The 11,863-nt window shown below is 36.0% G+C and overlaps 5 protein-coding genes across 5 annotated transcripts; 2 read left to right on the top strand and 3 right to left on the bottom strand.

Annotated features, from left to right (window-relative positions):
• Window positions 1-372: 372 nt before the first annotated feature.
• RHIMIDRAFT_196012 (uncharacterized protein) lies at window positions 373-1,648 on the top strand (the record flags this gene model as incomplete). The annotated part of the gene is made up of 7 exons (XM_023606085.1): window positions 373-455; window positions 522-670; window positions 737-897; window positions 968-1,091; window positions 1,147-1,189; window positions 1,243-1,324; window positions 1,376-1,648. 7 exons carry the CDS (start codon window positions 373-375, stop codon window positions 1,646-1,648), a joined length of 915 nt encoding a protein of 304 aa, XP_023471390.1.
• A 164-nt stretch (window positions 1,649-1,812) lies between these two features.
• Window positions 1,813-4,645, bottom strand: RHIMIDRAFT_233107 (uncharacterized protein; the record flags this gene model as incomplete). Its single annotated transcript, XM_023607888.1, has 11 exons — window positions 1,813-2,064; window positions 2,124-2,199; window positions 2,257-3,050; window positions 3,099-3,212; window positions 3,273-3,432; window positions 3,485-3,684; window positions 3,734-4,046; window positions 4,118-4,197; window positions 4,258-4,412; window positions 4,468-4,546; window positions 4,595-4,645. 11 exons carry the CDS (start codon window positions 4,643-4,645, stop codon window positions 1,813-1,815), a joined length of 2,274 nt encoding a protein of 757 aa, XP_023471389.1.
• Window positions 4,646-6,370: 1,725 nt separating this feature from the next.
• RHIMIDRAFT_243716 (seven-hairpin glycosidase) lies at window positions 6,371-8,502 on the top strand (the record flags this gene model as incomplete). The annotated part of the gene is made up of 7 exons (XM_023609975.1): window positions 6,371-6,686; window positions 6,743-7,097; window positions 7,158-7,263; window positions 7,322-7,475; window positions 7,547-7,576; window positions 7,630-7,751; window positions 7,807-8,502. 7 exons carry the CDS (start codon window positions 6,371-6,373, stop codon window positions 8,500-8,502), a joined length of 1,779 nt encoding a protein of 592 aa, XP_023471388.1.
• Window positions 8,503-8,619: 117 nt separating this feature from the next.
• On the bottom strand, window positions 8,620-9,711 carry RHIMIDRAFT_233105 (uncharacterized protein; the record flags this gene model as incomplete). Its single annotated transcript, XM_023607887.1, has 3 exons — window positions 8,620-8,640; window positions 8,705-9,158; window positions 9,239-9,711. The coding sequence occupies 3 exons, from the start codon at window positions 9,709-9,711 to the stop codon at window positions 8,620-8,622; spliced, it is 948 nt and encodes a 315-aa protein (XP_023471387.1).
• A 1,372-nt stretch (window positions 9,712-11,083) lies between these two features.
• On the bottom strand, window positions 11,084-11,737 carry RHIMIDRAFT_233104 (MSF1-domain-containing protein; the record flags this gene model as incomplete). Its single annotated transcript, XM_023607886.1, has 3 exons — window positions 11,084-11,264; window positions 11,321-11,478; window positions 11,534-11,737. 3 exons carry the CDS (start codon window positions 11,735-11,737, stop codon window positions 11,084-11,086), a joined length of 543 nt encoding a protein of 180 aa, XP_023471386.1.
• Window positions 11,738-11,863: the final 126 nt, after the last annotated feature.

The raw sequence follows: 11,863 nt of genomic DNA, 5'->3' as shown, positions 1-11,863 counted from the left end.
AAAAAAAAAAAAAAGGCTATGAAATAAAAAGGAAAGGGGGAATCAAGGATGAGCATTGAACTTGGGTTTTATTGAAATTTATAACAAGAATAAAATTTAAGGAAAAAAACTTTTTTCTTTCTTTTACTCTAATCTTGTAACTTGATGCCAACATCAACAAATAAAGTCTTGTCAAGCGCTGAATTCATTTCAAAAGTATATAAAGTTGACTATTTTTTATTGTCGTCCTTTTCTCATTTCGTTTCAAAAAGAATAGTAAACATGTTTCAATTCCTAAACAAAACCTTGATAAGGCAGCAAAGACAGTAATATAACTGTATGATCAATATCGGTTAAAAGATTAAACAGACCTTATTCAAGATTATAGATAATATGAGACGGAAAGAGTATAGCACAAAGACATGGAATGAGCACCCCATGCACCCTAAAACAGCGGATTGTCGTACAGTTGATTGGTAAAACGATGATGCCTTTCAAAAAAAAAGGAAAAACTTTCTTATTCCTTATTTTTTTCGTTGTAGGATATTCCTAGTTGACTTGCTCAATTTTTCATTCTGGAGTGATCTTGATAAAGCGGATAAGAGTAAGCCACATCCTGATAGATACGCCATTGAGTATCAAGGAAAGGCTTATACTGGCTATTGGTCCTTATGTGCTGCTATCAATAGAGGTATATATATACAAATGTACAAGGCCCGATCCATATATTCACCTGCTTATTTGTTTGTACAATTAGCAATTGATAAAGAAATTCCAATCACCAAGCCATCTTATTATGGTATTACAGCCTCGGATGAGGAGCTCGCCCATGTATTCAAGTCGGATACTAAAGAACAGTGTCCAATGCTACAGGAAAGAATACGGGTGATGCGTGAAGCGGGCAAAATTTTATGCGAGGTAAGTTCTCGGCCTCTTTTTTTTTCGGTTGAAGGGATAAATAATCTCATGTGTGCGTTGCGCGATATAGAAATTCGATGGATCTTTTGTAAATTGCATAGAGCAAGCAAACGGATCTGCTGCAAAATTATTAGAAATTATTATTGAAAACTTTGCATCATTTAGAGATATTCATGAATATCATGGCACAAAAGGTAACGTTCAATAAGGTAAATCAGTTTGTCTGATCTCTCACATGGAGATGCGTAGTTTATATTTTGAAAAGAGCTCAGATCCTTATCGCTGATTTATGGTATGAAAGTGATAAAAATATAAACTCGTGTCACTTACTGATTTTTACAACAGGGCATGCTTTGATGGTCAAGATTTTGGATACTTTCATGATATAGATTCTATTACTATGTTTGCTGATTACAGAGTGCCTCAGGTATACATAACTTTAAGATCTTATCATCTAGACTAATATGTTTTCTTTTAGGCTTTATATCAATTAGGACTCCTCTCATACTCTCCAGAGTTGATCAAAAAGCTAGAAAGACGCGAGTACTTTCCCTCAGGATCAGAGGAAGAGGTGGAGATACGTGGTAATTCAATTTGGGCAGTTGAACTAGTGAAACAAAAGATGCTTGAACTTGACCCTACGCTACAAGTGAATGCTATTCTCATTGACTTTTACGTTTGGGATTTAGCAAAAGAAATCCAGGATCAGATGACTGTGCCTACACACTGTACAAGAAGCTGCTTTTATTAAGTTGTCCTGTTTTAGATATTAGACCAAGTCAACCTCTGTACATGATCCGTCTTTCTTTGTGTTGGCTTAATAAAACCTAGGAATTGAAGTTCTGCTACAGACTTGATAAACCTTGCCCTATGAAAAACAATTAACAATCGCATTTATCTAAAGAGCATCATTACTTACTGAGCTTCATTTTCCTCTAATGGCTTATCACGTTTTTCCTTTTCAATTACACTGCTAAACGCAACAAACCAGTCATAAAGATTAATCATTCGACCGCACTCGAGATAAAGCTTGTATAATACACATGCATCTGGCTCTGATGGTGCCAAATGCTTTTCCTTACTGCCTCCACAACAAGTGCAGTTCAAGTAATGCGATGGCTGAGTCAGCGCAGTCTGGACCGTGGCACGAGGCTGTGATGCAAATGACTATCCAAAAGCACAAATTAAATCCTTATCGTCTATACTAAGGCATTGCTTTTACATACCTTTTCGAGCAATCGGACATTTGTATAATACGCAATTTCATATAATGGTTTCTTTGTGAATGGTTCTAGATAATGTCTACAGAAAAACATCATGTCAGCTTTTTTCATGACGTATCTTATATTTTGATCTTACCCGAGTATATCATTTATCCAGTCTGCGATATCTATTGCAATCTTTGTACTCTCTGTTCCCAATCGTCTAATGAACTCTATAGACTCATTTTGAGCCTTTTGAGCAGTTGCTGTATGACGTCCATGCTTATCTTCGATATTTGTCATCACCATGCCTTCAATTTTCTTGGCCTTCTTATCGGCCTTTGCTGCAGCGTCATCATCAAGGTCCATCAGTCGCATCAATCGCTCATCCCATTCATTTAACCTTTTTAGTGCTTCTTTGCTCACTCGACTGTACTCCTTTCTCTGATACAGATTCTGCAGCTCTTTCAAGAGACCTTCGATCTGATCTGCATCCATCTTTCGCAGTAAACTGATCAGCTTTTGAATTAACTCGCTTTGAGTAGCATATCCTTCCTTGGCTTCCAAAGCTTCCAAAAGTATCATACGCCTTGATTTTTTTACATAGCTAAATGATGAAAATTGGGATTGTAGTACTTGAACAAGGTCGATTCCTAATACAAAATCAACATAATATTGCTTTATGTTTGCCAACAGTTCTGGAACTTCTTGAATTAATAGTTCTTCATTATCTTCGAGTAGTCTAAGAGCCTTTCGTGGTTTTGTTGTAGCAAGCTTTTCAATATAAGCTCTAAATGAGGAAAGCATACGAATGTGAATCACGTGGTGTGTATTTAACATATCTTTCGATCGCCACTCCTTTAGTCTTTCCCTCATCTTTTGCTTGTCAAATTTCAAGAGCGGTAGAAATATGGAAAGCGGATTGCCGTAAAAATGATGCATATATGCATACTATATGGTATTAGAATCCTCTATTAAATGATGATTGAATCATGTTACCTTAATACTTGCTGATGCTTTAGTAATCGAAAAATCATACAAGTAAAAATGGTCTAGTAAGAACTTGTATGGACGCGGGCCAAATCTTAATGTGTCTGTAGATTCAAGAAATAACTATGACGAACATGTTACTCCCTAGATTCTCTATCTTTTTTCTTTTTTTTTTTTTTTTACCTTTTCTATCACTTTGTTAAACCAGACGTCACTGTTTTCTAATTTAAACCTTTCTATTCTTAGCATATTGATGGTTAACTTTGTCAGAGACTGATGGACGAATTCTGTCGATGTTGCAACACCAATAATGCAGACAATAGGCAACCGAGTTTGATATTCACTATGTTGCACACATTGAGCTTTAAGCGACTTGTTTAATAAGTAGTTTTTACCTGCAAATTGAAAGGAAATCTTGGAGAACATTGGGTTCAAATGCTTCAAAATCTTGTAGAATGACAACAAGATTTGGTTTATGCTTTTCGTCTTTGCTACGATACTTGTACCATCCTTCTAAAAGCTGCATGTCATAGGGTAATGCCTTGCTTTCTTTGGCAAGGACACGTCCAAATTGATAAGACGGCGCTGCTGATGACTTACACAATGAATTAATCACTAGTATGAATCTCTTGTATGGTACTCACTTGTACAGTACGAATGATATCATCATCTTCTTCTTCTTCCTCTTCCTCTTCCTCTTTCTCTAGTTGGTTATCTGCTTTATCTTCTGTATTCTCTAAAGTACGTTCAATCATCAATTTCATCATATGTTTCAATGTTGGACAATCCTTTGCTTGTAACAGTGAAACAAAGTTACGCTTTTGTCGTCCATTTGTCTCTGATGGGGGTTGCTTTAAATCCAGAGCGATATGTTCAAACTGCTTAGCATGATCGGGTGTATTAATACCGGCAAATACGAGTGCTGTTGGAATTTCATGAAATGGTAAGGATATAAGTCTATAACGGGGATATTAACTTCTTTTGTCTATCAACGGTATGTTTCTGTGTGTGTGTGTGTATGTGCTTACTCTTCTTTTACATCGTGTGCCTTATCTACAAACTGTCTAATTTGACTATATGCTGTTTGATTCATATCGACCAATGTGTCCTATTAATATCAATAGGCTTTAGTTTGTGAATAGAAATAATATTATAAAGAAACGCATACGTTGATGATTGTGTTTATCTTGCTCCATGCTCTATAAAATGCTCGCTGTCTATATAATAATGTATCTTCAGGTTCTCTGCCGTTAAATAGCTGTTGGAAGCCATTGTGTGATATTCCTGAACTATCCGTTTCAGTACGATGCCTCAATTTGATTTCTACACTAATTAGTCTTCTTTTTCATAACAAAGTGTCCTTCAAAAAAAAAAAAACCTTTTATTTTGGACTTCTTTTTTGTAAGTTTATCTTCATTTAGCTTCCTTTTCTTGCTAGGCATGACAAGGAAGCATCCCTATTAAATGATAAGCTCATGAAGGAATGATAATAAGTTTCCCTATACCTCAGAAATAGAATCAAAATGATCTCTGACAAATGCTGTTGTATTTGACATTTATAAGAAAAACAAAAAAAGAATACATACAGCTGAAAAAAATTGGTCCATTTCAAAAAAAAAAAAAAAATTGGGACAACTAATAAAATTGACCAACACTACATGCACCAGAAAAAGTACCAGAAAATAGGTTAATACTACGGGTGATTTTTCTTCTAGGCATTACATGTAAGGCAGTAGAATACCCTTTGATATAAAATACGAATTTACCATAATTATATGTGATTGATTCTTGGTTCTTTGTTGATCAAACTGACAGCATAAAATTAGAATACATTAATAACCACATTTCTTTTTTATCTCTTTCTTCTTGAAAAGAACACGAACCAGGACAGTGGCCTCATAAGCTCGTATCCTACATCAAAAAGTATGGAAATACTTTGGTTCCTGAGTAAGTTTAGCGTGGCGTCAAATATTGAAAAGCTTTGTTGACAACATCACAAGTACTAGGTAGGAAGCGAGTCAGACACCGACCTTCACTACAGCGACTTGTTGAATCGTTTGAACTAGCAGGAGGCTACTTCATCTAGCCTCGAAAGCAAAGGCCACCTTCAAGGTAGAAATTCGTGTTTCAAGTATGTTTAGCTGTTTGACTCAATTTCTTTTTTAGAAGCGCAAAAAAGACAGAAATGAGCCAGGCTTTCCAAAAGACAATCATGAATATTGGATCCGTTGAAGCACAGAAGACTCAGCGGCCATTATCGCAGCAAGACAGACGGTGACTGTGACAACATTGAATGACATAACATGCCAAGGCATAGGAAGACGAGAACAAGAGATGAAAAAATGCGTTAGTTAAAATGACCTTCCTGTATATTAACAATTTGTTGTAAAATCAGCTCGATGGCAAGGCTGATATAGGCGCAAATAGTAGCAGTACCAATAACAGTAACAATAGTGATAATATTTCAAAATTGGTGTTCCAATTTTTTTTTGTGGTCCAGCCTATTTTCTTCAGCTGTACGATTAAAGCTACGATTTTTTTTTTGATCAAAGTCACTTTTTTTTCATTTTTGGTTCCTGAAGGACTAGAGTCAAGCAAGAGTGAGAAAGGAGCAGCATACAAAAGTGATGTCTACAGTTTCCTTTTTGAAGGTTTATTCGACCTTCAAGTGAAGGAGAGCAATTAGCTCGGAACACTCAACCTGCTGTGTGCATCCTGAGGTGGATCAATTTTTCTCTTATATTGTAATAAAGACAAATAGCCAATAGTCTGTACACACACACTTTAGGTACTGTTACTTTCCAATTGCAAGCATCAGCTCGTCTCTTATCCTTTTTTTATGAAATTAATCGTGTCACTTTGGACCAGTGGTAGCAATGATCAAACCCTGTGTAAGCTATACAGATAAATCTGATAGAAAAGGGGGAAATATGTGTAATTGGTGTAAGTGAAATGTAGTAAAACCTGGTAAAGTACACGAATCAATGGTGCAAATACTCTATATGTAGCACAATGTTCCAATCAACTTTACTATTAGCAACAACAACAAAACAACTAAAGTGATAAGATAAGAGATCAAGAGATAAGAGGGAAGTATTATGGAGAGCTTATAAACATTGACATTGACATTGTCTGCCAATAAAAGAAAAGTAGGAGAAAAAACGTCTATTCATGTCAGGTTGTACAAAGGCGATTATTTAATGAACAAATGCCCTTTTTCCGCCAACTACTTTTTTTTTTCTCTTTTTTTTTTATCTCCTGGAAGAAAAAAAAACAAAACTATGTCGAGAAAGTGGAAACTATTGCTTTTAGCTTGTTTCTTAATCATTGCTTTCGGTCAAGTATGGTTCATGGTTCGTCCATTGGCCAAGGATTCAATTATACCAGTTCAAACAGACAAAACAACCATGGATCGGCCAATGAAACCAACAAGAAAACCACGAGAACAGTCTATCCTCAATGGATTCGGAGGGTTTGCTTCTCACTTACCAACGATGCAATATAGCTTTGGCCCTGAACCAGTCGAATACACAAAGTTGAGAGAAAGAAGAAGACGAGCAATCAAGAAGGCGTTCTTACATGGATGGAACGGATACAGTAAGTCCTTTTCCAAACGGAAAAGAAAAATGAAAGCTGATTATTGTTTTACAAAGAAAAGTATGCGTTCGGTCATGATGAATTGACTCCCCTAACTAACGGCAGTAAAAATCCTTTTGGAGGATGGGGAGCAACAATGGTGGATTCATTGAGTACGCTATTAGTCATGGAATTAGACGATGAAGTAGCTGAAGTGATGCGAAAAGTTCATAAGATCAATTTTAAAATCAATGAAGATGTCAGCGTATTTGAATCCATCATTCGCTACCTTGGAGGATTCTTAAGTGCCTATGAATTATCAGATCGAAAGTATAGAATCCTTTTGGTTCAGGCACAAAAGCTAGCCGATGCCCTTCTACCTGCGTTCAACACACCTTCTGGATTACCCACACATTATTGGAATCCCGCTAGGTAAATAGGGCAGTAAAGTAACGAAAGGAAGGGAGAAAATAGTAAAATAGGATCCCATAGAAACTTGTCTACACAGCGAGATACTTTACTTGCAGAAGCAGGAACAGTTCAACTGGAGTTTATGATGCTCTCTCAGTTGACTCAAAACCCTATTTATGCAAAAAAGGTACAGATGATTATGGATATATAAGCCCCCTTTGTTTGATTGTTATGCTATGAAATAGGCACAAGCTATTACAGACCTTTTGGACAGCATGGGATATGCGCATGGTATTCATATAAGAGGACTATACCCTACCGCATTGGACGTTGACAAAGGTCGCTTCAAAGATGGTGTTTCCACATTTGGAGCTATGGGTGATAGTGCATTCGAGGCAAGTAATTGTATAAGAGGAAAGGCTTGACTTACAAGTGAAAATAGTATTTCCTCAAGCAATATATCTTGACAGATGGAAAGATATCACAGTATGGAAGAATGTGTAAGCATTATTTGATTCATGCAACATATCAGTTGTCTTATTTAAATGAATAGATAGAGAATCTATTAATAGCATGAAGCAGTATATGCTTCGACAGATACCTGGTTATGATATGCTCATGCTGCCTCCTTTTGATACACGTAGAGAAGAAGCAGATGATTTTATGGATCATTTGGTATATAGATGCAGAATAACTAGTGATGAATTAGTATTAATAATTGACCCCTTAGACGTGTTTTGTGCCTGGTATGCTTGCAATGGGATCCAAGACATTTAATGAACCAGAAGATATGAACGTTGCCAAGGGATTATTAGAAACCTGTGTGTTTATGTATCGTACGACCAAGACAGGACTGAGTCCAGAGAACTGGTGGATCAGGGATACAGAGAAATATAACCCGATTACATACAACAAGACAAGGGGTGAATTAGAAAAAATGCGTGATTGGTGGTATGAAGATGATGCGATACCAAAAGAGTTACCACCAATAGAAAAGCGACAAGCAACAATAGAAAAAGGATACGACGTAAAATATAAACTGCCCAAAGTCAAGAAGCGACCTAGTTCATTATTCTTTGGAGATGAAAGATATCTCTTGAGACCAGAGACATTAGAAAGTTTATTTATATTGTATAGAATCACAGGCGATCAAAAGTATCAAGAATATGGATGGGAGATATTTGAAGCGATTGACAAGTGGTGCAAAACAGGTAGTGGATATGCATCGATTCGATATGTTGATTCGACAGGAAAGTACAATCAAATTGATTCAATGGAAAGTTTCTTGTTGGCAGAAACGTTCAAGTATCTTTATTTGTTATTCAGTCCACCAGACGTTTTATCACTGGACAAGTTTGTATTTAATACCGAGGCACATCCATTTGTTCGCAGACATTGGAATTGGCTATCTGCTTTTGAGCAATGATGACGTGTAAATTCATAAATGCACGATTCAGATTTAATTCTTTATCGTCCAAAAGAAAGTTGTGCTGGCAGAGTAATCTTTCATATAAATTATAGATATCATCCTTAAACATGACCCCTAGTTTTCCACCCCAGGTGCCTAAGGGTAGAGATATGTACTTTTTTTCAATCATTTTATATTCTGTTTGATTGAATAAATGAACCAACTTTCTTGCTATCCTTGGATCAATATCTTGTAAATCAAACAATAGATTATTCAATTTCCTTGACTGTAAATCATGTTCAATTAGCGTCTGATAATAGATTCTCAGGTCCAACTCCATCATTTCTATGTATCCATCAGGCCGTAATACTCTAGTACATTCATTGATCAACTCTTTGTATCCTTCAAATGTAAAATCAAACATGAGGAATCTACAGCTGATGAAATCAATAGACTCGCTTTGGACTTTCTTCAATTCGCGTATCAAATTGTTTGTGGGTATAAACCTAAAGTTCTTTGGTTGATGTTTAGGCAATAGCATTTCATTATAGTCCATTCCAAGAACCATCCACGCTGGACGCATCGAAGCTATCTCAATACCCCACGCCGCGTTTCCACATCCTAGCTGTAGCAACCATTTTTCTTTTTTACCAAGCTGTGTTACTATGCTTGGACTTTATAAATAAACATACATGTACATATCAGTCACCTTTTATATATATTTAAAAATTTATGCTATATATTTTATGCTTACCCATCAACAGCCAGTTTGATCAGGTCATATCTTAGCGCCCACCTTTCGTTATTGCTGTTATCATACTCGTCCATATTATCTAAATCATCGTCATCATCGTCCAGATCATTTGTTATTAAAGCTGTAAAGTTGGGTGAGGCTGGTTGTGATGTGAAAATGGAGTTATTAGATGACATTGACTGCCTTTTTTCTATCAACTCATGTCTCCTTGGACTGTGATTATACGGCCAGCTAAACTTGTATCTCTTTTTATTATCCGAAATACTACTCCATGTACTTGATACTGTCTGCTGTGAATTTCGTCTGGATGATGTTGATATAGTAATACTAGGTCTATTATCCATCAAGTCATTTTTATGATTATCATAATCACTATCATTCTCTTTATGCTGTTTCTTTTCCTTCTTAAGTTTAAACTGTGAGATCCAGTTTAGCAGCCAGGAAGAGTTAGCTTCACTATTCTTTGTTCCCATTTCTTTATTATTATTATTAAAAATAGAAAAGAAAGAAGGACTTAACCCCTGGAAGGGCTGGTTTATTCGTCATTGTTTCATAAGATTGTACAACTTGATAGCCAGGTGACGGCTGAATATACCCGCATATGATGTTGATCTGCATGAATTCACCAGTTGGTTTAGTTTGTCCTTTAAATTGCTTGAAAAAGAGAGATATAAAAACCAAAACTAGAGAGCTTTCCCCTTTCTATCACTTTGAATACGTTTTGCCTTTTATGGAAATTACATCCATAGGGCAACTCGTTTTACACATAAACTGTGTAAAGTAGTTTTACAGGTAGAATACTCATTAAAGCCTTTTTAACAGACAAATCAAGATTTCTGTTGGGGGGCTTATTAAGCTCACTTTTGATTTATATTTCCCCATGGGCAACTTGATTCTCAGGAACGTTCCCCGCCTTCAGGTTCCGAAATATATCTCCAAAGCACGATAAAAGGCTTAAAAATGCAAAGCCTCCTCCGTAAGCCAAGCTGTTGCGAGTATATATTCCTCTCATTCTCTCATCTACATGAGCGATAGCTTTATGTTCCTCATTCCACGCCATTTTCCTTATCGGCTCAACTATGTTCCCGGATATGATGACGACTGCAAATTAGTAGCGGTTCAATAGACTTACTCCTGGGTATTATTTAGCCATTTTTCTTCATATATATATAAAGGAGCTCTAAGAGCCACTGTTCATTATGAATATGGTTTTGAATCAATTTACATGAAATGGTTTGCACAACGGCGCACGACGCGCGTTAGAAGATGTGATATAGAACCTTAGTCAGCCAGAGCTTTTCATCCATCACCAGATCCCCCTTTTTTTGTTCGCAGCTGTGGCAAGAGAGAGAGCATAGAAAAATGAATTGTCTCTCTCTTTTTCAATAAAAATCCGTATGGTTCAATTCGACAAGCCAAGTGATTGATTGATAATCAAAGATGCCTCATGATCAAATACTCAACCACATATGTAACTCTCACAAGTCTTTGCTCTTCCTATATATTTTTATTCTCGACATAATCTACTAATAGAAACACTATTGATAACGGATCAGCTGTAGAGTCACTCAAACATACAAGCAACTTCTCATGATTAAAATGAATTATATTTGCATGAAACGTTACGTTAATTCGTCTAAACTTTCTTTGGTAAAAATGCCGTATTCCTCCGGTTATTCTCCATAAATTCATTCACCGCAATTCGATCAATGCAGTCTTTTCATATGGGATGCAATCGTTTTTATTGATGATATTCTGTTTTTTATAAACAAAGAGGGAAATAAATAAGTTCTAAATAAAATAAAAATGTACACAAAAAAGAATAAATAATGAATATAAATGGTTCTAATTTGTAGTAGACGATGCTTCTGTCATATGTACAAAACGCTCCAACACATGTAAAAATCCTTCACGGCCAACTTGAGCGTTCTGTTGGAATCGTTTCAATGAAAAGTCTTCAATCAAATTCTCCCATCGAGATAAAAGACTTCCTGCGGTCATCGTTGCTTGTTGTGTAAACTGTGTTCTATTAAAAAGAAAAAAAATTAAGACATATAAAAAAAAAAGGTGGCTTAAACTTACTTTCCGGGGTCTTCAGGAGCTACGGTATACGTTATTTCTTCATTGACTTTCATGATATTATTTAATGAAAGGTTTTCACTTAATAAAGTAAATGTTTTTGAGTTTGGATCAATAGTCGAAACTTCTCGAACGTATTGTGTTTCGTCTGCGCCCATTATCTAATCGTTATATTATTAGTATTTGTCGTCACCATTATCACTATAAAATAAGTACCTTTAGAATAAATCTAGGCACATTCTGTTTGACAGTAATCAATCTTTCTGTTGTAAGTATGCCTGTTTCTGGATCTACAGTTCTATTCAATACGTCCACATGTTGAACATGAGGACAGTGGTCGTTTGGGTATTTTTGCCACTGTGCTGCTGAGACTAAAGTCCATGGATAGTCAAATGTGTGGACCGTCTTGAAGAACTTCATGGTATCAACAGAAATAAAAAAGAGAATAAAAGAAAGAAAGGGAGAAAGAGGTCCAAGCTCTGATTTATTTATACAAAAAAAAAAAAAAGTTTCGTTTCCGCTCTTTGACCAATCATAAGGATTGAT

This window comes from Rhizopus microsporus (genome assembly GCF_002708625.1).
Source record: "Rhizopus microsporus ATCC 52813 unplaced genomic scaffold scaffold_1, whole genome shotgun sequence".
NCBI classification, from domain to species: Eukaryota; Fungi; Mucoromycota; class Mucoromycetes; order Mucorales; family Rhizopodaceae; genus Rhizopus; species Rhizopus microsporus.
Note: the sequence above shows the minus strand (reverse complement) of the source record. Positions and strands in the feature narration are given on the sequence as shown.